The 27,470-nt window shown below is 43.7% G+C and overlaps 1 protein-coding gene and 1 long non-coding RNA gene across 2 annotated transcripts; one reads left to right on the forward strand and one right to left on the reverse strand.

The window, feature by feature from the left end:
- Nucleotides 1–235: 235 nt before the first annotated feature.
- LOC115170629 (uncharacterized) lies at nt 236–9,603 on the reverse strand. Its single transcript, XR_003871078.1, has 2 exons — nt 9,509–9,603; nt 236–1,447 (listed from the first exon to the last, which is right to left on the reverse strand). It is a non-coding gene; the product is annotated as an uncharacterized LOC115170629 (long non-coding RNA).
- Nucleotides 9,604–19,133: 9,530 nt separating this feature from the next.
- Nucleotides 19,134–26,765, forward strand: LOC115171669 (E3 SUMO-protein ligase CBX4). Its single transcript, XM_029728692.1, has 5 exons — nt 19,134–19,505; nt 19,603–19,646; nt 20,695–20,760; nt 23,435–23,501; nt 25,008–26,765. The coding sequence occupies exons 1-5, from the start codon at nt 19,161–19,163 to the stop codon at nt 26,448–26,450; spliced, it is 1,965 nt and encodes a 654-aa protein (XP_029584552.1). The 5' UTR covers nt 19,134–19,160; the 3' UTR covers nt 26,451–26,765.
- The last annotated feature ends 705 nt before the right edge of the window (nt 26,766–27,470 follow it).

The raw sequence follows: 27,470 nt of genomic DNA on the forward strand, positions 1-27,470 counted from the left end.
TCTCTCTCTTTCTCTCGCTTCTCCTCTCTCTCTTTCTCTCTTTCTTCCCTCTCCCTCTCTCTCTCTCTCTCTCTTTTCTCTCGCTCTCTCTCTCTCTCTCTCTCTTTTCTCTCTTTCTCCCTCTCCCTCTCTCTTTCTCTCTCTCTCTCTCTCTCTCTCTCTTTCTCTCGCTCTCTCTCTCTCTCTCTCTCTTTCTCCCTCTCCCTCTCTCTTTCTCTCTCTCTCTTTCTCTCACTCTCTCTTTATTTCTCTCTCTCTCTTTCTATCTCTCTCTCTCTCTTTCTCCCTCTCTCTCTTTCTATCTCGTTCTCTCTGTGTGTGGGTGACTCTCTCTTTGTATAATTGTCATGCATGACAGTAAAAGCCTGTATGTGTCTGGCAGTAGTTTTCATCAGTCTGCAGTGCCGTCTGGGTCTTGTCTGGCAGTAGTTTTCATCAGCCTGCAGTGCCGTCTGGGTCTTGTCTGGCAGTAGTTTTCATCAGCCTGCAGTGCCGTCTGGGTCTTGTCTGGCAGTAGTTTTCATCAGTCTGCAGTGCCGTCTGGGTCTTGTCTGGCAGTAGTTTTCATCAGCCTGCAGTGCCGTCTGGGTCTTGTCTGGCAGTAGTTTTCATCAGTCTGTAGTGCCGTCTGGGTCTTGTCTGGCAGTAGTTTTCATCAGTCTGCAGTGCCGTCTGGGTCTTGTCTGGCAGTAGTTTTCATCAGCCTGCAGTGCCGTCTGGGTCTTGTCTGGCAGTAGTTTTCATCAGTCTGTAGTGCCGTCTGGGTCTTGTCTGGCAGTAGTTTTCATCAGCCTGCAGTGCCGTCTGGGTCTTGTCTGGCAGTAGTTTTCATCAGTCTGCAGTGCCGTCTGGGTCTTGTCTGGCAGTAGGAGGTCTGGTCTGGAACATGTGTTCTCCTAATAGCTTTAATATGGCTGGAAATAAGAGAGGCAGAACCTAGAGTCATAGTCACATGACAATGAACAAAGCTAAGGGATTTATAAGCTGCTATAGAACGTGTGTGAGTGCATGTGTGTTTTTGAGTGAATGTGTATATGTATGTAAATGCTGATTGAATGTGAGTGGTAGCAACATGCAGGCAGCTCTTAACCTGAGCCTCTGCTTCATTAGGACTGTCTCTGTTGCCATGGTTCTCTATTAAGGCACTGAGATTAAACACTAATTTGCACGTGAATGGGAGAGGAGAGGTAAAGGCAACTACAATAGTAGTTGCCTTTACATTGCAGATGTATGTCTTGGCCTACCCCTGTGAGCTCTCTCTCTCTCTCTCTCTCTGGGTGTTTCATTAGCTGTTATCCACTGTGGTGGCTGTCAGTGTGGTTTCACTCTGTGTAGAATGGCAGCAGGCCACAACGCAGCGTGTTGCTGTACCGGTAGACAGCTGGGCTTTTACATACTGTATGTAGGCTGACACTACATCTGCCTCTCTTGGTTTCCTATGAACATCCTGAGAGAGAGGAAAGGAGAGAGAGAAAGAGAGGGAAGGAAGGAGAAAGAGAGAGAGGGAAGGAGATATATATACATATTTAGGAACTTGTTTTGAATAGGGAACAAATTTGAAATGTGAAGAAATGGCAAAAATGAGCGATTACAGATGGTGTAATATGTTGTTGATGTTGAGTTTGTTGTTGAGAGATGTCCAGACTGGATCTGAATGGATCTGGATGGATCTGGATGGATCTGAATGGATCTGGATGGATCTGGATGCACATAGTCATTGAGGTGATGAGTCATCTCTCCCGCTCTCTATCTCTCTATTCTATTCAATTCAAAGGGCTTTATTGGCATGGGAAACTTATGTTTACATTGCCAAAGCAAGTGAAATAGATAATAAACAAAAGTGAAATAAACAATAAAAAATGTACAGTAAACATTACAGTCTCTCGAACTCTGTCTATCTCTGTCTCTTTCTCGCTCTGTCTCCCCCCCTTCCCCCCTCTCTCAGGAAGTTAATTAGAAACCAAAAAACAAGAAGTGAAACAAGGGATATTTCTCTTTCATTCTGACTCACCTTTCCACAACACTCAACCCAAATTAATCCTTCTTTACATCCAGTCTACAACAACCAAACACTGATTCTAGACTACATATTCATAACAGCCCAAACTCCTGCAGTGTCTATAAATGTATAATGATAATCCAGTCTTTGAGTATTGACAACAATAGAAGGCACTAGAGAGTCTGTATATTGTATATTAAAAACAACAAAAGTCATACAGAGAGAGAGAATAAGCATGAATATTAATGCTGAGTACGGGGGAGGCTGAGGAGGCCACAGGGTGGAAAACCTTAAAGCCTCCTCCAAATCCTCAGCAGATAAACGGAGGAGGAAAGAGATCATTACACGCATCGTTTTTCACAGGGCTTCCCAAATCTCATTTTCCGTAGTGTATTTTAATGGGCTCCTCTCTCGCAGCTCAGTGTGTGTGTGTGTGTGTGTGTGTGTGTGTGTGTGTGTGTGTGTGTGTGTGTGTGTGTGTGTGTGCGTGTGTGTGCGTGCGTGCGTGCGTGCGTGCGTGCGTGCGTGCGTGCGTGCGTGCGTGCGTGTGCAACCTCTGCAAAGGCTCAAGGCTGAGGGTGCCGCCTCCACCAGTGTTCTGATGATTTCCCACATCAAGTGATTTTTTTTCTGCGTTGGGATTCGGGAGGGAAGGGGAGCCCGGTGAGCCTGTGTGTTCACGGTTTTTAATGCTTGTCAAAATGTTGTCTTTGTACGGTGTCGTGTGGGTCCCTGTGTGGCATGTAAATGCAGCCTGAGGAAATACAAAGCTCCTGAAGCTAGATAAATGAGATTGGATACAGAATAACTAGGAGAGAAATCAAAGTCATTTCCCTCCAAAAGATTGTGTGATTTATTATTTATTATTATTACCATGTGTAGCACAGATTATTGGGGTGTATTTATCAAATGCAGTATCATGGAAACCTAATGTAACAAGGAACTCAATGCTGTATTAGACTGAGAAAGACACCTCAGCAAAACCAATCCCAACAGCTAGATGACCTGAAAATAGCTGTGCAGTAACGCTCCCCATCCAACCTAACAGAGCTTGAGAGGATCTGCAGAAAAGAATGGGAGAAACTCCCCAAATACAGGTGTGCCAAGCTTGTAGCATCCTACCCAAGAAGATTCAAGGCTGTAATCGATGCCAAAGGTGCTTCAACAAAGTACTGAGTAAAGGGTCTGAATACTTATGTAAATGTGATATTTCCGTTTTTTGTATTTGTATAAATTTGCTAAGAAATTCTAAAAACCTGTTTTTGCTTTTTCATTATGGGGTATTGAGTGTAGATTGATGAGGGAAAAAATTATTGAATCCATTATAGAATAAGGCTGTAACTTTCCGATTGCACTGTCAAAGGTAAGGATATACTGTTACGTCCTGACCAGTAAAAAGGGGTTATTTGTTATTGTAGTTTGGTCAGGGCGTGGCAGGGGTGTGTTTGTTTTGTGTTGTCGGGGGCTTTTGGGTATTGTTCTATGTTTTGTATTTCTATGTTCTTTCTATGTTGTGTATTTCTTTGTGTTGGCCTGGTATGGCTCTCAATCAGGAACAGCTGTACATCGTTGTTGCTGATTGGGAGTCATACTTAGGTAGCCCTTTATCCACCTGTCTTTTGTGGGAAGTTGTTTTTGCACTGCTATGGTTAGCCTGCAATACTGTTTAGCTGTCGTTCGTTTTTTTTCGTTTTCTTGTTTTGTGTAATGTTCTAATAAAGTAAAAATCAGCATTCACGTACCCGCTGCATTTTGGTCCAATCCTTACGACGGCCATGACATATACGATGTACAAGGTATCTTTGACTAGAAAAGATATAGGAATGGCAGTGAGTAGGCTACAAGGTCATTTCAGAAAAACTGCTCCATGCACCTGCTGTTGTTACTGATTAACTCAATACAACTGACAGAGCACAACAACCCCAAAATAATAAGCATTAACAGTAAGTAGTTATCAAGCAGAGAATACACATGTGAAAGGATAAGACCTATACACATGTGGCAGGATAAGACCTATACACATGTGAAAGGATAAGACCTATACACATGTGAAAGGATAAGACCTATACACATGTGAAAGGATAAGACCTATACACATGTGACAGGATAAGACCTATACACATGTGAAAGGATAAGACCTATAGACATGTGACAGAATAAGACCTATACACATGTGAAAGGATAAGACCTATACACATGTGAAAGGATAAGACCTATACACATGTGAAAGGATAAGACCTATACACATGTGAAAGGATAAGACCTATACACATGTGACAGGATAAGACCTCTCCACATGTGAAATGACAATACCTCTCCTGGTAAGTTGGTTGTTGGAGATATCCCTCCAGTGGTGTGGGGGCAGTGCTTTGGCAAAGTGGGTGGGGTTATATACTGCCTGTTTGGCCCTGTCTGGGGGTTTCATCGGATGGGGCCACAGTGTCTCCTGACCCCTCCTGTCTCAGCCTCCAGTATTTATGCTGCAGTAGTTTATGTGTCGGGGGGCTAGGGTCAGTCTGTTACATCTGGAGTATTTCTCTTGTCTTATCCGGTGTCCTGTGTGAATTTAAATATGCTCTCTCTAATTCTCTCTTTCTCTCTTTCTTTCTTTCTCTCTCTCGGAGGACCTGAGCCCTAGGACCATGCCTCAGGACTACCTGGCATGATGACTCCTTGCTGTCCCCAGTCCACCTGGCCGTGCTGCTGCTCCAGATTCAACTGTTCTGCCTGCGGCTATGGAACCCTGACCTGTTAACCGGACGTGCTACCTGTCCCAGACCTGCTGTCCCAGACCTGCTGGAACCCTGACCTGTTCACCGGACGTGCTACCTGTCCCAGACCTGCTGTTTTCAACTCTCTAGAGACAGCAGGAGCGGTAGAGATACTCTCAAAGATCGGCTATGAAAAAGCCAACTGACACTTACTCTTGAGTTTCTGACTTGTTGCACCCTCGACAACTACTATGATTATTATTATTTGACCATGCTGGTCATTTATGAACATTTGAACATCTTGGCCATGTGCTGTTATAATCTCCACCCGGCACAGCCAGAAGAGGACTGGCCACCCCTCATAGCCTGGTTCCTCTCTAGGTTTCTTCCTAGGTTTTGGCCTTTCTAGGGAGTTTTTCCTAGCCACCGTGCTTCTACACCTGCATTGCTTGCTGTTTGGGGTTTTACGCTGGGTTTCTGTACAGCACTTTGAGATATCAGCTGATGTAAGAAGGGCTATATAAATACATTTGATTTGATTTGATTTGATCTCCACATGTTAAATGACAATACTTCTCCACATGTTAAATGACAATACCTCTCCACATGTTAAATGATAAGACTTTCCACATGTTGAATGATAATACCTCTCCACATGTTAAATGATAAGACCTCTCCACATGTTAAATGATAAGACCTTTCCACATGTTGAATGATAATACCTCTCCACATGTTAAATGACAATACCTCTCCACATGTTAAATGATAAGACCTTTCCACATGTTGAATGATAATACCTCTCCACATGTTAAATGATAAGACCTCTTTACTTTCAGAATTCCTCGTCCTTCTGAGATTCCGTTGCTCTGCTTTCTGCCTGAAATCTTAAGACTTCCTAATATGGATGCTCTACTGTTATCTGGTTCCCTCCTTAGAGGGTTGATTTGTAATTCTGGAGACTCAGACCCCAAACACACACTAGGGAGTGTTTCATTACAAACTCATTCTGCATGTGTCCATCCATAATTCAATATCTCCAATAATGTAAGCTGTGATGAAATCCATAATGCCAATGTGACCTCACTCTGAGACGAGGTCATCTCTATGTAGCTCAACAACACCTTTAGAACCCTGTTACTTTTTACCGCCTGCTATTTACCTGCTATTTACATTCCAATGACATAGTAATATAGGTACTTACTTAATAATGACCTAATCATTTCTCTGTTGTTAGGAGCACAAAAAAAACATTTTCTACCAGTTACCCTTCGTTCAGTTCTATTTGGTAAGTACCAATATTGCTTGTTCTGCTTCTCAGTGTAACCCGGTAAACACCTGCTGAAAGAGGTAAGTAAAAAATAACATATTTTTCATTCATTTTTAATGATGTGATTTCTGAGTGCCACATGCAGTGGCTATGAAGTACCGTATCGAGGGACTAGAGCTGTTTATGTTAATCTTCAAACGTTGCTTTTTTCTTCTTATCGTTGCCCTGGAATTCCCCGTATGTTCCGTATATTCCTAAAAGCAGTCTTCTAAGTAGCTGGCGCTTTAGAGTCAAAGAGGGAGTAAGTGTACAGTAGGGAAGGGAGGGACTGTTACACAGCCGTCAGGTTTTCTACTGTCAACTTCTGTCTCTCAGGTTACCCAGGCTGTAAACAGCAGAGGCGTGTGTATGTGGTGCTAAATGCCCCATCTCTACTCAAACATGCCATCTCGCAATCTGCTGTAAACAGCAAGAGCTGACCATACAAGGCAAATATGCCTATGTGCGTGCATGTGTGTGTGTGTGTGTGTGTGTGTGTGTGTGTGTGTGTGTGTGTGTGTGTGTGTGTGTGTGTGTGGTGTGTGCGTCTTTGTGCAAGAGTAAGGGTGTGTGTGTGTGTGTGTGTGTGTGTGTGTGTGTGTGTGTGTGGGTGTGTGTGTGTGTGTGTGTGTGTGTGTGTGTGTGTGTGTGTGTGTGTGTGTGTGTGTGTGTGTGTGTGTGTGAGAGAGAGAGAGAGAGAGAGAGAGAGAGAGAGAGAAGCACACTGTCAGGCAAGATTGGGGAGGGGAGGATGTGAGTGTTAGATTAACATCATACCTCCCACCCCAACCTCTCTCACCCATCAAACTGACAAAGACCACAAATACACACACAGGACAAGGAGAAGAAACACAGTGTCAAGTGTGTGTGTGTGTGTGTGTGTGTGTGTGTGTGTGTGTGTGTGTGTGTGTGTGTGTGTGTGTTTGCAAAGGTGTGAGGCACATCCTGTGGCTTGTGGCCTTGAAGACAAGCAAAGGGCTGTGCCTTCTCACTCTCACACTTCGACTGATCATGAGGAAGGTGTCCGCACGAGAGAGAAGAGACATAAACAGCAGAACAACATCACTATGTGCAACATTATCATGCGCCGTTCAACTCAACGTTTCTTTTTTAACGTTGCCAATAGCTTTGTCATGATCCTAGAGGAGTACCATTTCCTCTTCCTCCGCTCTCTATCTGACCATTTGTATTCAAATCACATTAGAGACAATCCCATTGAATCCCATTGAAAAGGCATCAGATAGGTTTTCTCCTCTGGCCCTTTTAAGAGATGACAATAATAAAAGATTGGATTTATATAGACCATTCTACCAATTGAGGTGCTCAAAGAGCTTTACACAGTAAGGGGGAAACTCACCTCATCCACCACCAATGTGTGGCACCCACCTGGGTGATGCAGGCAACCATTTTTGGTGCCAGAACGCTCACCACACATCAGCTAGCATAGAATGAGCTCCAGGAACCAGAGGGCCTGGCCTAGGGAGCTACCCAGGAGAGAGCTCTCCAATGTAGGCAAAGGGGAGACAATGAGAGGCATTGTCTGACTGGCTGGGAGTGTATGTGGGCAAGAGTGGAGAGATATGCAGGAACAATGGCACTGTTGCTGCAATCTGCATCATGCAGTGCCTTCAGAAAGTATTTATACCCCTTGACTTATTCCACATTGTATTGTGTTACAGCCTGAATTCTCTCACCCATCTACACACAATACCCCATAGTAACATAGTGAAAACATATTTTTATAAATGTTTGCAAATATTTACATAAGTATTCACACCCCTGAGTCAATACATGTTAGAATCACCTTTGGCAGCGATTACAGCTGTGAGTCTGTCTGGGTAAGTCTCTAAGAGCTTTGCACACCTGGATTGTACAATATTTGTATATTATTATTTTTTTAATTCTTCAAGTTCTGTCAAGTTGGTTGTTGATCATTGCTAGACAGCCCTTTTCAAGTCTTGCCATAGATTTTCAAGCTGATTTAAGTCAAAACTCTAACTTGGCTACAATGTTGTCTTGGTTAACAACTGTATATTTGGCCTTATGTTTTAGGTTATTGTCCTGCTGAAAGGTGGATTTGTCTCCGTGTGTCTATTAGAAAGCAGACTGAACCAGGTTTTCCTCTAGGATTTTGCCTGTGCTTAGCTCTATTCCTCCATTCTCTTTTCTAAAACTCCCTAGTCTTTGCTGATGACAAGCATACCCATAACGTGATGCAGCCGCCACCATGCTTGAAAATACGAAGAGTGGTACTCAGTGATGTGTTGTGTTGGATTTGCCCCAAACATAACACTTTGTATTTCTGACAAAAAGTTAATTTCTTTGACACATTTTTTGCAGTTTTACTTTAGTGCCCTGTTGCAAACAGGATGCATGTTTTAGAATATTTTTATTGTGTACAGGCTTTCTTCTTTTCACTCTGTCATTTAGGTTAGTATTGTGGAGTTACTACAATGTTGTTAATCAATCCTCAGTTTTCTCTTATCACAGCCATTAAACTCTATAACTGTTTTAAAGTCACCATTATGGTGAAATCCCTGAGCGGTTTCCTTCCTCTCCGGCAACTGAGTTAGGAAGGATGCCTGTATCTGCATTGTTGGTTAAGGGCTTGTAAGTAAGCATTTCATTGTAAGGTCTACACCTGTTGTATTCGGCGCATGTGACAAATACAATTTGGTTTGATTTGATTTGCTGTCTCTAGCGACTGGGTGTATTGAAGTGTAATTAGTAACTTCACCATGCTCAAAGGGATATTCAACGTCTGCTTTTTATACCCATCTACCATTCGGTGCACTTCTTTGCAAGGCAAAGGAAAACCTCCCTGGTCTTTGTGGTTGAATCTGTGTTTGAAATACACTTCTCAACCTTACAGATAATTGTATGTGTGGGGTACACAGATGAGGTAGTCATTCAAAAATCATGTTAAATACTATTATTGCACACAGAGTGAGTCCATGCAACTTGTAATGTAACTTGTTAAGCATTTTTACTTCTGAACGTATTTAGGCTTGCCATAACAAAGGGGTTGAATACTTATTTAAAGACATAATTCCACTTTTACATTATGGGGTATTGTGTGTAGGCCAGTGACACAAAATATCAATTTAATCTATTTTAAATTCAGGCTGTAACACAACAGCATGTTTAAAAAGTCAAGAGGTGTGAATACCTTCTGAAGGCGCTGTACCTGAATCATCTAGTAATCTTCCATCCACACCCTCCACCTCCCTAGCCTGGTCTCAGATCTGTTTGTGCTGTATAGCCAACTCCTATGGTTGTTGGCATTACACTTACCAAAGGAGTAGGCAAGAAAGCACAAACAGATGTGGAACCAAGCTACCACAGAGTGAGAGAAGAACAGGAAAATGTGACACAGGCTATAAGCTATGGTGGTAGAAATAATTAAACAGGATTTAGTGTGATTCCTTGACCCCTATACAAAGCAAAGGCGACGTCAGTGTGAGTGTGGTGACTGAATGGCTGGTGACTCACGCAAGGGTGTGTTGCTGCTGGTTGTTGTGTTAACGATAGGAAGAGAGAGGAGACTGAGATCATGGAAAGGCTTCTGAGAGGATCCATCCATCTCACCTTCTATGTCATCCAGTGGTGGGTTTTATTTTTCTCTTCTCCTCTTCTCTCCTCTTCTCCTCTTCTCTCTTCTCTTCTCCTCTCCTCTCTTGTCTCTTCTCCTCTCGTCTCCTCTCGTCTCGTCTCCTCTCCTCTCCTCTCTTGCCTCTTCTCCTCTCCTCTCCTCAGTGTTCATGTTTTCATCTCTGCCTGTACTATTCTGTTTCCCAGAATGAGTTACTGTTCTGTTCCTCTCCCATATTTCAGCGCTGTCGGAAAATGCAGAGAAATCTATAAGTCATGGTAACAACCTGTGCCTACTCCCTTCCCTTCCCTGGGCCCGTGGAAATATCCCTTTTGGAACATGATGTCAGATGACTGCAAGCTGACAGGATTCTCACATGCGCAGGCTTATGCGTACACATGCGGACGCATGCTCATACACACACACACTCGCAAACATACACACGTACACGTTCCCAATCCAAACAAAACAGGAAACGCACCTCTACACACTTAAACTTCACTCTGTTCTGGATAGAATGTATCTGCTTTATACTGCATTTCTCCCTACAACATTCTGTATGTTCTGGCCAATAATAACCTCCAATATTCAAACCACCAACTATCCAACTAATGATACTTTTTATTAATTTTGACTTTTTCTCCCTTTTTCTCCCCAATTTCGTGGTATCCAATTGGTAGTTACAGTCTTGTCCCATCGCTGCAACTCCCGTACGGACTCAGGAGAGGCGAAGGCCGAGAGCCATGCGTCCTCTGAAACACGACCCCGCCAAGCCACACTGCTTGTTGACACATTGCTCGCTTAACCCAAAAGCCAGCCACACCAATGTGTCGGAGGAAACACCGTACAGCTGGCGACCGAAGTCAGCGTGCATGCGCCCAGCACGCCACAAGGATTAACTAGACGAGACAAGGACATCCCGGCTGGCCAAACCCTCCCCTAACCCGGACAACGCTGGGCCAATTGTGCGCCGTCTCATGGGCACCACTTCATGGGTCCCCCGGTCTCGGCCAGCTGCGACACAGCCTGGGATCGAACCCGGGTGCAGGGCCTTAGACTGCTGCGCCACTCGGGAGGCCCCAACCAACCATACTTACAGTGATAGGACGTTGGTGCTCAGTAAAAGTATAAGAAAAAGAAAAACATAAACCAGCCCATTAGATTAAAAACAGCAGTTTAAATATATATTTATTCATATTGTTTCTGTTTCCACTTCAATTCCGTCTCCCATCTTTTATCCAGCTAGGCTATTGATTTACCATTAAGTTGAATGGGGGAGAAAATCCATACCGCTCCCTTTAAATAACCATCACACAGACATGAGACATATAGTGTCATATAGAAACAATATTGGAGACCTTGGATGAGTCCCAAATTACACCATATTCCCTATATAGTGCACTACATTTGACCAGGGTCCTGGTCCAAAGTAATGCACTATAAAGGGAATAGGGTGCCATTTGGGGTACAGGCCATTTGAGAGGCTTGAAATAACCAATGCAATCCTCCTATCCTGGTGAATACCCTCTCTCCTGCTCTCAAATATATTTCTAATGAAAACACCCATAGCATCGTTATCAATTAAACACTTTGCTGAATAAGACCTTTTACAGCTTAAAATGTATCAGCTTTTCATTGCTCACTGTGTAGTGCTTTCTTCTATCGGTGTAGTGGAGGCTGGTGAGGGGAGGAGGGCTCATAATAAAGGCTGGAATGAAGTCAATAGAATGGTAACCACCACATGGAAACCAGGTGTTTGATGTGTTTGATACCATTCCATTCACTCCATTTCAGCCATTATTATGAGCCTTCCTCCCCTTGCCAGCCTCCACTGTATCTGTGGTATGTTGTCTCTTTGTCTTGGGAAGCACATTATGAAGCAGGGTCTCTATTGTTGGTCAGCTGGTATATGGATGCCACTGGGAGGGTCTGCTAGGTGAAAGAGGGGACAGATTGACTGAGAGTGACACTTCACTGTGGGACATGACAGTGATTTCTTTCTCTTTTTTCTACTGCATGTTACAAGGTATGTCAGGCTGATGAGTGGTTGAGACACACACACACGCATGCATGTGCACACATAGGCACGAAAGCATGCACACACACACACATGCACATACAAGTGCACACCAACATACACAAACACACAGAGAGAGAGAGAGGAATGCCGTAGGACATCAGCCTCAGGTGTAGGTAAACATGAGAGGAGGAAAGTGGGAAGTACATTTGTGTATTTTGTTATTGTGTGTGTGTGTGTGTGTGTGTGTGTGTGTGTGTGTGTGTGTGTGTGTGTGTGTGTGTGTGTGTGTGTGGATGTTTATAGTATACGTACTGTATGTTTATGATTTTTGACACACGAGTCCCGCAATGAAAGAAAAAGAGAGAGAATACTGAGAGAGAGGGAGAGAGAGGGAAAAAGGGAGAAAACAAATCCATTCATCCATGCCTTTGTTTCTTATGTGCCAATCCCAAAACGCAGTGGACTGCAAATGTCTAAGTGATTGAAACAAAACGTCAGTCCTCCTACCCCTGCTCTACTGTCTCTATAGATTTAATACAAATCTCTAATCCGCATTGTGCTCTTTGCCCAAATAAGAAAGCCAGTCTTATCTCTGGACCATTCTTCTGAACTCCTCTTTGCTTTCCCAGAAGCCAATCAAAATCAAGTATGAAATAAAAAAAGAATCAGCATGGCAGGAGCCAGAGTGACTGAATTTCCATATAGATAGGCCAGCACATTAAACTGTCTGTCTGCCTCCTCTCTTCTCCCCTCCACCCTTCCTCTTATTAGACCTGCTCTTTCCATCTACATCATCGACTTCTAACATCCAGCAGCTCTCGCTGTCAATTCTATCTGGCCAGACAGTTGATTGTTTTTGAACCGCCGCTGACCTCTCATATACACTATAGAGTAAACCAGGTTGTGATATATACCTGCTGGTTTGTTGTGTTGACTTGGAGACGCGGTGTGGGCTGCGCTTGACATTGCTATTGTTGTATGTTAGAGGTCTCTTAGAATATGAGAGACAGAGAGAGAGAGAGAGCTTCTCGTCACAGCCTTTCCAGGCTATTGTAAATTAAAATGCAATTAAAACAAGCAAATAAGCCGTCCCAAGAGACGGAGAGGGAAGACAACAAGGATTATAAGCACTCAGCCAAAGACGACGGGCCTAGCTATGCCACTCATCATTAACATAACAGGAGCCAGGAAGAGGAAGTGAATCTGAAGAAAGAGCTCCGGTTATGGGATGTCAGCCTGAGACACTAATGAATGGACCCACTCCAAGTTACAAGAACAAAGAGACAGTGGGCTGTAGTTCATAAAGATGAAACCACATCTTAAGGGTCAAACATGGAAACATACATTGTCTCACAGCTGGCGTGGGAAACTGCATTTGCTACATAGGTATCATTGAGGGCAGTAGTCTGTATCTATTCCTTCTGTGTTTGTGTGTTATGCCTGCTCAGCCTCGGCTGTATACTACAGCCCTGTAGAATCCAAAGACCGTACATAGACTACATCCCAGCCCAGCATAGCGCCGTGGCTCGGTACACTATTGACAGGTCTGCTGCAGCAGATTCCACCACACACACCCTACTAGACCCCCATCCCCAGGGAGCATGGTGCTCTCTATCAGCCCCCCTCCCCGCTCTCCCTCACTCCCACCCACACACCCCTTGCACAGGCTCCTGGGTATGGGAGTAGAGGGGGGTCGCAGGAGGGGTGGCGGGTTAGGGGGGGGGGGGGGTGACTGAGCAAGCCCCACACGACGACAGGCAGGCAGGGAGGAAAGTGAGGCAGCCCACCCTCACAGAGAGCTCCTCTCCATGGACCAGCCACACACGACAACAATGGGCCTGACAAAGACACTGGAGGAGGAATTTCCACTCCCCTCCCGCATTAATACACACAGCCCATACAACCTGATGCAGAGGCTGTAGGCCGCATTAATACACACAGCCCATACAACCTGATGCAGAGGCTGTAGGCTGCATTAATACACACAGCCCATACAGCCTGATGCAGAGGCTGTAGGCTGCATTAATACACACAGCCCATACAGCCTGATGCAGAGGCTGTAAGCCACATTAATACACACAGCCCATACAGCCTGATGCAGAGGCTGTAGGCTGCATTAAAGGTCGAATGTAGCCATTTTTCTCACAATATCAAATCATTTCTGGGTAATAATTAAGTTCCTTCCCGTGATTGTTTTCAATTAAAATGGTCAAAAAGAAAGAAAAATAGCTTCTAAGCAAAGAGTAATTTCTCAAGCAAGAATTTGGCTTGGACTATCCGGGAGTGGTCTAAGTGGGGAGGGGGAAACTGAAAATGAACTGTTATTGGGAGAGAAGTCTGGAACTCTCTTTCTCTATTTGTCTATTAACTAACCTACCGGTATCATCTGTAACTCCATTCCACCAAAACAAGCAGAAATTTCAGGCGGTCTTTTCAAACAGCTCTTACACTAAAAGGGCATTATCATTTTCACAATTTCACAGTATCATTCCAACCTCATAGTGTGGAAATATATATAAAACACAGGAAATCCCATTTTTGACTACACTGGGCCTTTAAAATCTGCAGCACGCCAAGATTAATTGGATACTAATGGCATTCATTTGTTACCATTATCATAATTGAACATATGTCAGAAACAAACCAAGATGAAGGGAGATAGCTGCATTAAAACCTCAATGCTAGGAGTCTGGATTTAAAAGGACCAGCTGTGTTATCATATCATTTTCAATGAATTCATATGTTTACTTGGCATTTTCTACTGTGACAGAATTGATCAAAATCAATGCAGTGATTACAATGCATTGATGATGCTTTTTTCCAAGCGTGCAAACAAAATCACTTCCTTCCCCATAATAGAGTTGCTAATTCGACAAGGCTTGGAATAAGCTAAACCGCATTGTCAAAAATCCAAGTGTTTCAAGGTTGCCAGATATACAGTGTACAGCTTGAAGAATTTCAAACTGCATTCTCATAGAGGGGAAACGTCCCCTCCTAATTTTGTGTGTCTCCCCCTCTCCCTGCCACATCAGCCTGTTTGATAGGGGGGCTTAATGACCGCCCACTGAGCGTTGTGAGAATGGCTGTAGGGCCCTCTTAACATTTTTGTAATACCCCCCCAACCCCTTCTACCCCTCTACCCCTCCACTCTGTCCCCTCATCCAATCCTCTTTTCTTCCATCTTTCTGTGAGAGATGAATCAGATGCTTGGCTGAGCAATGCAGGCATCCGTTTGGTCCTGCTGCTGTTACTGCTGCTGGTGCTGCTGCCTCTCTCTCTCTCTTTCTCTCTCTCTCTCTCTCTCTCTCTCTCATATCTCTCTTTTTCTCTCCTCTTTCCCTCCTCCCATCCCTCCCTTTCTAATCCTCTTCTCCTCTTTTTGACATTTCCTCTCCCTCTCACTCTCTCCTCTTTCTCTTTCATTCTCTCCCTCTTCTGCCCCACTTTGCCCCGCCACCCAGCTCTCTCCATTTCACCAGTTGGCACAGTCTGGGCACTACAAGTGCCAAGCCCTCTCTAAGCAGACACCATTTTGTGGGTTGGATGATTATACAGGCAGTCTGTGAGAGAGAGACTGTGAGTGGAGCGAGAGAGAGAGGCTCTGGGATGAGGCTGTGTAAAGGTCATAGTCTGGGATCTCACCCAGCATCTCTCTCCTCACCGCCTCATGACTCCCCACGGTGAGGGGAGCAGAGATCACGGTTTAGCCTGACCCTGGGCCCTGCTGAACACACACAGATATACACACAATCACACAGGCACACACAGGCACACACACACACATACACAAACATGCACACACCTCTTTCTCAATCTCTTTTACTCTCTCACTTCCTGGAGATCTGCAGGCCTCTCTTGCCATCTGAGGTATAGTGAAGAACTAAACAAAGCGCAAATGTATACAAGTAATAACAAAATACAACATATGAGACTACATCATTTGTGTATTCTATAAAGTATGTCCTGCCAAAGGCTTAGCCCAGTCTGATAAACAGTGGTAAAACATCAGTTATTTCATGTATTAAATGGCACAGTGCTTCCACCATCCATTCTATGATAAATGAGCTACCCGTGGGATGACGCAACAAAAAGCTTCCTCATTCTAACCCAGGCCCATGTATGTGCATGCGTATCTAACATTTGTTTTCTGTAACACCGTCAACTCCAACAGGAGTTGCAATCCACCGCATTTTGACCTTCATATCTGATAGCTGAACAGTAGCAGAAATGTTCTACATTTTTAGAACATGTGCCATGCCATTTCTCATTTGAAAACATTTCTTCTGTCTTTTTGGCTGGCTGTTGTGTCAATTTTACAGTTGCTTTACACTACAAAAAGATGTATTTTGTTTCCCAGACTTAAGAAGTTAGTGTAAATAAGGTAACGTAGTAATTGTGGGTAAAAATCGTCCACGGTTCTTACAAGATGGTATACTTTATCCGGTCACAAATAGCCACAACTTATATAGACTTAGTCTATGAACGTATGTTATGGAGAAACTTTGATATACACTGCGAGCAGCATTGGTACATTATGCCTACCGTTTCACGCATAGGCCTATTCCCGCTTTATAAAGTGCAATTATCTGTTAATAAACTTCAATCAATTAAAGTCCTTTTTTTGTTCAATTGCTGCTTTCATAACTCGAAATGTGGCCTAGAATTATTTGACAATGTTTGGATTCAACACGGCTAAATAAATGCTCTCTATAAAATAAACAATGTGGTGCTATAGAAACACTGTTGGAATGGAAGACCTACTATCTTCAATACACATCCAACAGTAGGAATTAGAAACGGTTGTATTTAGGCGTCCTAATCCTTTATTAGTCGGAATGAACAATCGAAGTTGATTGTCTTTACCTAAAACTATTGGCACAGCTATTGACTAGAGATTTATCAGAGCCTGGAGCCAAACCAGTGAGTTTGTGCACCTGTGTGTTCAGAGGCGGATATCATGGTCATATGGGTCGAGAACAACATTGGCTATAGGCCTACACGGCGGGAAACGTTTCATGTAATCAAGGTGTGAGAAAATGTATTAAAACAGTCTACTTGCAAATGTGCAACCACACCCAAATGATTACCAATTCTCGCTGGGTTGGCAGGTTGGTTGATTTAGCCTACACCTGAATTCTCACAGCCTACAGTAGTTTGTGGGTCTAGAATAGGGTTTATTAAATGGGGCGACATTTGTTTTACTTGAAAACTAAATGCTGAAACAAAAACTATAAGATAAAACCATATCACATAGTTCAAACAGACAAATACCTTCTGAAACAACAATGTATTATGTGCAATGCGTTTCTAAGCCTACTTTAGTAGGGTCGTTCGTTTCTGTTCAGTGGTTATTATACAAGGCTAGTGTGTAGACATTTGATGTGGGTGTGCTGAGTTGGATGTTTGTATCGACGTGAGAGACAACACAAAAATGCACTTGCGACATTCCATCAAACTCTTATCAGGAAAAAGTCGGCAGCAGCATTACAGAATGGCTGCGTCAGGAGCAGCCAAGGAAGAATGAATGGTCCCTTCAATGTGTCATAAAATCATCCCCCTAATATGACTTCATGGAAGGGGAATGAATGCATGTAGCCTACTACTATATACAATTTAACAGCCATTGAAAATAACACCTTTAAATTATAGATACCGTCTTCACTCCACGGCTTCATGTTGCCTTCAGCCATGCATTTCGTTTCTAAAACGCTTAACTAATAAGACAGGAAATTCGCAAACGATAGAAAAACGTGAGCTCTACCTATGACATTTAATTACGGCCTGTATTGGCTCTATAGTCCCAGTTAAATTGTATTTCGCTCCGAATGCTGTTGCTAAGGGAGCAGGGCGTATTCGCTCTCTGACCGCAGTTGAAGGGCAAATGAAAACCGTGAATATGATCCAAATCCGTCGTTTTCACGAGCGCTTTTACGGCATGTGGTATCAGGACGTCGCCCAGTATGTATTTTGAGTGGGAAATATGGCTTTTAATTATTACACGGTGTGATATTACGCTCGTTTCCATCCATTACCTTATAAGGAAGGGCAGCGGTGTATCGTGCCTGGTTGCAATAGGCTGGCAGTTTCCGCTCTATGGAAGATCGTGCATTAACCCTTGTGGTGCTGAATTATAGTTGAGAGGGAAACGCTTTATGTATCCGCTGGAATACTTGGCATTTTGGTGTTGACTTCTCGACTTACCCCTCGTCTAATCGTTTCGAGGTAGACCTGATCAAAATGTGTCACCATTGCGGCATATACACCAAATGCGCAATGGTGTTATCGGTCGTTTAATCAATCATTCATTTCCTACAAACGAGTAGCCTAAATATTAATGGCACAACTATTAATGAAGTAGTACCCGAAACAGCAGGGTAGCATATGAAGTTGCTTTACTATAGCTCGTATCTTTCTGCACATGCATTTTAATAGCCTATTGAAATATTATTGAATTACATTTTAGAGAGCACATTTAGCCATATATGGCTAATATAAGCTTAAAGTTATGCAAAATATGGATTACAGCAGCCGTCTGATGTCTATCAATGTTCAAATGGCATTTGTGAACGACCAGAGCATACGAAACTGGTTTCGGTGTAGAGTAGCCTAGTGCATGACCTAGATATTTGGTAACCTCATAACCGATAGGCTCTCCACATTTTAAAATAATTCAAGCAGGCTACTGTATTGAGTATGATCATGAAAGTCAATAGGCAGCTTATGGTCGTCGTTGAAGAACATGACGCATAGCCTAGCTTACTGGGGTCGCATTAAACCAATGCCCACTAAATGCCCCTCTTCATTGAATTGTGCCCATTCCTTTAGGAAACCTTAAAATATGACACAATTTCCCTTTGAATAATGTAAAGTTATTATTAACATTTTCAGCATCCACAACAACACGTTTATATTCATCTGAAGGTTGACACGTGCTGTCCCACTGACCAATTTCGGCTCTTAGGCTTCATTATGAAAACTCTTTCATAACGTATTTTGATTAGCTATTCTTGAAACCATTGCATAATGTAACTATTACATTTACAGACACGATCATCGTATCGACAGGCTCTTATGTGCTCAACATTCGGAGAAGACTTTGCACCTGCGCCTTATATTCTATTCTGTTCTATTCCATTCTATTCCCAGCAAGTTGGTGATACAACTTGCCAAGTATAATTTTTGGGGAAAATAGACTATAAAGCATCAATACCATGTTGTTATACACCTCTGAAAAGTCCTAAACATGAAACATGTTTTCAAACTACATTTTTGTATTTAATTTTTCTAAATGGCGCCGGAAGATTCTAATTCAACATACATATTGTGCTGATCGAATGAACCTGGTATAGGATACATATTTAGTCAACAATGGTATGGTTTGCTCGTGGATGTAAATTATACAGTAATGGATTATAATTTCCATTGCTGCCTGTCTCTTGCAGCCCAACTCCGCTCCACACACACCGAGCGGGTACAAACCTCTGCCTTTCACCTCCCCCTCTTCGCTCTGACGTCATGTGCCTGGCTATTGCATGAAGTGTTCTTGCAGCCCCACTAGTGTGGACTGTGGATATCTTTCTGCTTACTGCCTTGGAGCCAGGACCCAGCGAGAGTGTGTGTGTGAGAGAGAGAGGAGAGAGGGCAAGAGAGCGACAGAGAGAGCGAGAAGGAGCGAGAGAGAGGAGTGGTGGAGGGCTTACAGTTTGGTTTCTTATAACTGGAAAACTACCAAAGGAGAGAACGCACCGAGTGAACGAAGGCATCAACGTATTTCAACGTTCGTTCGCTTCAAACGGATTCAAGCCAGAATGGAGCTACCTGCCGCGGGAGAGCACGTCTTTGCGGTGGAGGGTATCGAAAAGAAGCGCATTCGGAAGGTAAAACTTCTCACCAATGCACATTTCAATAGCGTTGAGCTCAATTCGAATGTTATCGGTTTTCTCACCAAATCTCTCTTTCTCCCTTCTCCTACAGGGCAAAATAGAATACCTGGTAAAGTGGAGAGGGTGGTCTCCCAAGTAAGTGTGAAACATTGTATTGCGCATATGATGTTAAAAGCTCGGACACACGATAGTACCCATACGTGGATTTTGCAGGCAGCAACCGATTTTGTTTTTCAACAAAAAAATCCTCGCTCGAAAGGCAGCTACGGGGACGCGCGCGCGAGCCAAAGAGAGATGGGGGTAGCGAGAAAGAGAGAGGGAGAGCGATACGGATGCCTTCACTAATTTATGCGAGGGAAGGGGGTAGGCACAGCCATGTAATCCCGTTTTAATTATTTCTGCACTGCCAGCGAATTTACGAGACAGTGGTATTAAAATGGCCGACAGTAACTCGGTGCACAGTCACTAGCGGTTCTGGGGGGGGGGGGGGGCAGTGCCCCTGTGACAACATTTTTGGACCCCCTTGTGGCCCCCCAAAATGTGGAGTATGAAATAATTTTTACATAACTCATTTTTGCTATGTTCTTTTTTTACATCCGTTATTAGACAGTGGCAACGATGATGATTATGAACATGGTCTTTTGCCTGCTAATGCCTGCAATGCAGTGAAGAAAACGATATGACAACAATAACGTCTAATGTAACTGGCCCCTCTAACAGTACAACTGGCCCCAGCTTGGCCCCCCCAGTTGAAATGGTCTAGAACCGCCACTGTGCACAGTGCAAAGATTATTGGTCTTATACCGTTCGCGTTTGGATAGAGCAGGGACCCTACCCTGTCTTCTCTCGCGCGTAGCCTACTTGAGACATACCCAGGGTTATTTGCTATGGCAGGCACGATCCGCATTTGTTTTGGAATTGGCTTCCCTTGCCAGACATAGTGAATCATCCAAGAGATGAACCCATTAGTAGGCTATAACACATTTTTGGAACATGCTGGTGTATAGGCTACTTTACGCATGAAGACTACTGTAACGACGTTGTAGGCTAGAGTCAAGAACAGTATGTAATTCATAACCCATAATATATTGAGAGACAACCTTAGCCCCTATATTGTAAAAGGCAATAGCCTATGATGTTTTTCTCAACATGAATTACATATTTGTTGTTGTTCTTTCTACAGATACAACACATGGGAACCCGAGGAAAACATCCTTGACCCGCGCCTTCTCGTGGCGTTCCAAAACAGGTGAGAGACTTTGGATCTGGCCTCGCAGGCTCGAGTTGAGTCATGACCTTATATGGTCACGAGAGGAGGGGGGCGGTGGGTAGCAGCGCCTGTTATTCATACACCACACAGCCTCCCATGGGGGGATGTGTTTGAATGTTGGGAGAACTCCAAAGACACGCTTATGGATTGATTAGATACGCGCACGTGTGCATAGTTTTAGTATTAAATTCTGCATTCTGCATTTTAATAGCCTAGACTATTCCATGGGTTGTTGTCAAGGTCTGGGTCTCAATGAGTCCATGCTCCGCGGCATGGCAGTTCATGTAGGCTAGTCCTATGCAAAGAACTGCTACAAAATCAAATAAACGGAGGGAAATAAACGGAGGAAGTTGTTGTAGTTAGACATTCGGTGTGAGGTTGTCCATCAATAAACTATGTAAATATATGTGGTGTTCCTATAATCTTCCTATAGGCCTAATTTACCCGCTTACGGCCCTATTGTGTAGCCATTTACAATCGAAGACTTGGGCTGCTGTCAAAAGTGAGCCAGTCTTGCAGGTGCAGGAAATAACGGCGATGGGATGCTATTGTGGTGAATGAACGACGAATTTGCGCATATAGGCCTAATAGTATTTTGATCGTCTGGTCACTGTGAGTCAATTCATTAATATGTCATTGTGAAAGTCCTTATAATGACAAAACCACTCTTGTGTAGTCCGAAACATGGGCTGATTTCAACAATTAGCTTTAAGATTCAGGCCACGAATGATTAGGCCTATCGTTTGGCTACATTCAAACGCAATGGGATATTTGAAACCACATTTTATTTAATAACTATTGATCGGAATAATCTGTGTATTAGCTAAAATCTTTGGAGTATCTATTAGAGTTGAGTATAAGCAAGGCTGCATAAAATTATTATTTCTGTGCGAAAGCCTATAGGGCTTAAACAATTTTGCGCCGCAAATTCACAAATAGCCTACATCACATGCAATGTCATGCATACTCGATTGCGTTAATGACCACATATGTCTCAGTCATTTCACTCCAACAACGTATCACAACAGCATTGCGTGGTGCAGGCGGCTGGTCTCTCTCTCACCCACGGGGTAACCTAGGCTACCCGCCCCATAGGCCACCACCACCACTCCATGTTTCACGTCGGTGTGGGGATAGGGAGATGCATGGAAGGCTGAAGGCCTAAAGGACGGGGGATGAGTATCACATTTATGGAAACCGTAATTGACATTCACTGCTCTCCGGCATTTCCAGTTGGCGACCTCATATTCTCCAGTCCCCCGGCGGCCTTGTCTGTGTCTGGGCTGGACGGTCGGTCTCAGAGCGCTGCCTCTGCGCTGTGTGGGGAGGGAAGGAGCAGGCCTGTGTGTTCGGCTCGCTCTGCTCCGGTCCCGGGGGATGGGGGAGGGGAATCGACATGGGAGGTTGTAATTGCCAAATCTTCTATAAAGGGAGGCTGCCCCGCTGGACGTCTCCGGTGTAAAATCACACCACGTTATTGCTTTATGATGCAGAAAGTTCACGGGGACTGGCCGTGTCATCACGGGTTTGCTCAGTGTTTTGCTTAAACATTCATACCGTAGCATAGTATGCCTACTACGTTAATGCTGTGTGTTAGCCACATGCGCTAATGCACAGCGGTGCGGGTGCGTCGAGTCCAGCTGCCATTGGGCTAGTGGGTTATATTTACGAGCATGTTATGACTTCAGGCCTCAACCAGGGAGCAATTATTTCATATGGATATGACTGTGCATATGATCACAACAGAATCATAACGTCCTGCACAGCTCTCTCTCTTCTTTTGTGGGGAGAGTTTTGTAAACCCAAACAAATATAATGTTGTTCTTGGTAGGCTATAGTTCTCTGGAATCTAGTTATTAATTCATTTATTCAGTGAGTGTAATTTACTCGGGAATATAACCCAATATATTCAAATGTGCATAGTTAATAATAGACCATTGTGTTCACCTAATCTTTATGCAGGGTAGATGCTGTTGTGTTGCAGTTATTTCATTTTCAGTAAGCCCTACTTCAACCTTGTATTTATTCAATTTCATACACACCTTGTCACCTAATCTTTATGCAGTGTAGATGCTGTTGTGTTGCAGTTATTTCATTTTCAGTAAACCCTACTTCAACCTTGTATTTATTCAATTTCATACACACCATGTGACCCTAATTAGGATTTGACTGTGACAGAACCATAGGGAGGTGTAAGGACTGGCAGTGGGAGAGGATGTGGAAGAGAGAGGGGGAGATTCTCCCCCTGCTGTAGAACTAATTGAATTCCTTCATTATAATGAGAATATGGAATGATGAGCATATTACTATGGAGAGAGTTATGCAAATACAGACAGACCAGAATGCTTTGCAGCAGGTCACACTCGGGTCTTCATTATCCTTCAAAATCAGAATTCCACTTTCGACCTTGAAGAGATTATTTAAAAAATAAATAGGTCTAGAGATGCTACGGAATTATTAATAAGACCAATAGAGGGATATATTTGTAAACTTTGTTTTGTTTGTGCACATCTGTCAATATGTACAGTTCATTAATATGTTGTAAAGCTACCAGTATGTCAATACGTCAAACATTCTTTGATGACACAAGATGATGTTTCTGCCAACCTCCACCCTCATGGTAAATATATGTTTTTTTCATCATCTTTTACAGAGAGAGACAGGAACAGTTGATGGGATATCGTAAACGTGGACCAAAACCAAAACATCTCTTAGTCCAGGTAACGATCATCATCCCCACCTTATTGTCCATATTGTTTTTATGTTTAATAGTTCCATTTGTTTAAAAATAACAGGATTTTCAGTCAGCCATTCTGTTGACATGCCACTGAACAGCAGAAAGACAGAGAGAGAAAGAGACAGAGAACAGAAGTTCCTGTAACACACCAGTGTCAGGTGTTTTGGAGATCCCTGTCATTATATCTGTGGTTATTTTGAGTGGATTTGCATTAGGAGAGAGAGAGAGAGAGAGACTTATGGGTTCCTCCAGCTGGTCTGGCCTACACACTCATCATGAAACCCAGTTTGTTGCCTCAGGCTCTGGAAGTATTGCTTGAGCACATTCATTTTATTTTATGCTAATAGCCACATGTGCAAATGGCTGTTTCCCTTTTAAGATTTTACAAGTGCTATTTTCTCCTCCCCAAATGAATAACCATGTTGCCTATGGGAAATTTGGAATGCCATTCCATTTTCAGCACACAATTTGTTAGCTCTAAAATGCGCCTTTTCTAGAATTATTCAAAGCAGAAGTGAAAGAATAACAGAACACAGTTCACAGTTCCCTGAGGTTGAGGATTTTGTAAGAACACACTTGGAGCCAGATTTAATTACAGACGGCTAGTGATTTAGCTCCACTGTGTTTATTACTATGAGTAGTCAAGCCCTGAAAGACCCACTTCATTTGAAAAACAACAAAATGGCAGCCCTGCCACTTAGTTTGCTACAAAGCTGACGGATAAGGCTGGAGAAATGTAACCAATCTCAAGTTCATAGATATGGATGCAAGGATAGACAATCCTCAAAAATGTCTGTACAAAGTGGGCCTTTAAGAGACACACCACATTGCTACAACCACACGTGGTTTGACATCAAGGATCAAGCGTGACATGTCTAGTGGCACCTAAGTGACCCTGAGGTCACAGACATAGCGTCTTCCTCCCCTTTCTGAAATAGCATTCTCGTGGCCTGGGGGGTGGGTCATGCATGGGAAGTGGAGAGGGAAAGAGGGGGGAGGGATCTGAGAAGATGGAGGAAGGAATCCCAGGAGGAGAGCACTGACTGGATGCTCTCCTCACACAAAGTTATAGATCGGTTGTCTGTGTCCTTTATGCCAGGTTAGCCAAGAACTAGAATGTAATGTTCCGATAACATCTGAATCCCAATGTACAAATGTAGCCATTAGCCAAGACCTGTGTGTTGCATTTAGGCTTACAGTATGTGGATAATTTATGCAATGATATTGTATTCTTGTGCTCCGACAATGTCTTTGAATTACCCTTGAGGGGATTGATAATGTCCTATTGAATTGGATTGGATTGCTGGCTACGGCTAAGGACTAGTTATGAGAAGCAACATAGCATAAATGTAGACTTAGGATAGATTTCTGTTGGTTATCTTTTACCTTTTTTATTTCCCTCGTCAGTTAAACCCGAACAATAAAAGATGAAAGGAGTGCTTTCATTTTTCCAGAATAATAACCTTCCATTGTCTTCCGACTTTTTCAGCTTCCCTCGTTTGCACGGAGATCCAGCATCCCTGCTGGATTCGAGGAGACGTCTCCGGAGGCCGAGAACCACCTCAGGTCAGACCCGATCCAGATGCACCGCTCCCAGCCCCAACAGTACCAGCTGAACAGCAAGAAGCACCACCAGTACCAGCCCAGCAAACAGGAAGTCTCAGCGGACCAGTTAGGCAACGGGAAGAAGAAGTTATTCTATCAGCTCAACAGCAAGAAACACCACCACTACCAGCCTGACCCCAATATGTACAACACCCAGTCCACCAGGCCCAAAGACGTGATCAAAGGTCAGGATCCCAGTCCGCCCACCAATCCCAACCCTGGGTGGAACCTGCCGCCGGCACTGCAGCAGAAATGGGTTCGTGACAAAAACACGGGCTGCCTGAGCAAAGTCAAAGACATGACGGTGGTGGAGATGAAGAAAGCAGAGGTGTGTGTCAACGAGGCTGAGAGCGAATGCGCCCTGAAGCCCAGCCCAAAGGAGGCAGCCCTACCCAGCGCCGTCAGCAGCAAGATGAAGATCATCAAGAACAAGAACAAGAATGGGCGCATCGTCATCGTCATGAGCAAGTACATGGACGGCAACAAGGCTGGGGCGGCCAAGGGTAAACACTCTTCAGACTTGACTGGAGAAGAGAAACCTCAACACGCCGAGCAGTCAGACATGACCAAGGTACAGGGGACCACCAATGTCCCTAAAGAGATCTGTAATGTCAGTTCCCCTCCGGCCGCTGAGCATCCCAAGAAACGTGCTCCAGAAGACGGACATTTCTCCAAACCATCGCCCAGCACGGCTGAGGAATACAACACAGAGGTTGCGAGGGGCCAAGCGGACTTACCGGATGATCACCCCCTACAGCTAACCACCAACCCAACCCCTTCCCCCTGGGTGATGGATACTAGCCTCCCCACCCCTAGCCCTATGGACCAGATCCGGACACTCCCCACCACAAATAACGACCGCAAACACAAGCTCTCCCACCCTGAGGAGGACAGGGGCGCGTGTAAAAAGTTTCTGAGCTCCAGGAGCATCAGTGTCCCCAGTGCTGTGCCCACTCCGCCCCAGGACAAACCCATGGACCTCCACCTCATTGTCCCCCGCCGGAGCAGCAGTAGCGGGTATGGGCATGAGGTTACGGACACCAGCACCAGTCAGGAAGAACCTATGGATCTTAGCTGTTCTAGAACCAGAAAGCAACCTGAACCTGAGCCAGTGCCAGAGCCAGAACCGGAGCCTAAGGATCCAACTGCAGTGGTACAGGAGTCAGAGACAACAACAATGACAACAACAACAGCAACAACAACAACAACAGAGGAGGCTGAAGAAGAGCCTGTCTTAAAGTTCTCTCCTTTTATGGGCAACATTGTCATCACTGACATCACCACAAACTGTCTCACGGTCACTTTTAAGGAATATGTTTCTGTTTAACAGTCCCTGGACCAATCGAAACAGAGGACTACTGATTTGACGGCCTTATCAATATGTGCATATGTAAAAAGAAACGTGAAGATTTGTACATATGGAGATTTATAATTTATAATTCAAAATCAATACATTTCTTATGATGTTTTATACTGCAACTCTTCGGTAATGTGGTAGCCAAGAAAGTGCCCTCATGGATTTCAGTGACTGCATTCAGGTGGATGTTAATTACTAGTGAAATGTCCATTATGAAATATCAAGTCATATAGAATAGCTTTTGCTGTTGTGGCTTGATGGTATATACCAAACATATACAATCTTCGAAAAAGGGTTCCAAAAGTTTTTTTTGACTGTCCCCATATGAGAACCCTTTCTGGTTCCAAGTAGAACCCTTTTGTGTTCCATGTAGAACCCTCTGTGGAAAGGGTTCTACATGGAACCCAAAAGGGTTCTACCTGGAACCAAAAGGGTTCTACCTAGTTCCGAAAAGAGTTCTACAAAGGGTTCTCCTATGTAGACAGCCAAATATCCCTTTTAGGTTCTAGATAGCACCTTTTTTTCTAAGAGTTTAGCCTGAGATGTATGCCGTTTTATACATACAGTATGTTCTACTTAATAATGGCGGTTATTTTGGTCCATAAGTAGATGATGTTGAGTAACTATGGTGATCAAAGATCCGTTTAAAAGCACTTCATTGCATTCACCTATGTGTGTATATTAATGTGTACTATGTACTGTATATGTATTCTCCATATGATTTATACTTATTTCCATTGCTTTACAATCTACTCCAGCCAGGTGTGCTCAGTTTGAGGCTACTGTGTCATATTTCACGTTGGTGAGTTTTGTTATTGTTTGTGAGTGCAGGATAAATGAATGGAAGAAGAAATGCAAATATGAATGTTGGGTGTGCCGGGCACCCACAGAGACATCATACAGACCCAGTTTCACCAAGGGGTATACTCTGACATGAAATTGAAGCGAACTTCTGACAAATCCTCCAAGGCTCTCATTTGAAAACTAAAG

This window comes from Salmo trutta, chromosome 32, assembly GCF_901001165.1.
Source record: "Salmo trutta chromosome 32, fSalTru1.1, whole genome shotgun sequence".
In the NCBI taxonomy this organism is placed as follows: domain Eukaryota; kingdom Metazoa; phylum Chordata; class Actinopteri; order Salmoniformes; family Salmonidae; genus Salmo; species Salmo trutta.

Coding starts and splice junctions, on each gene's coding strand:
- LOC115171669 (XM_029728692.1), top strand. CDS start 19,161: ATGAAGTGTTCTTGCAGCCCCACTAGTGTGGACTGTGGATATCTTTCT. Junction 20,761..23,434: donor CTCGTGGCGTTCCAAAACAG/GTGAGAGACTTT, acceptor CATCTTTTACAG/AGAGAGACAGGAACAGTTGA. Junction 23,502..25,007: donor CAAAACATCTCTTAGTCCAG/GTAACGATCATC, acceptor CGACTTTTTCAG/CTTCCCTCGTTTGCACGGAG.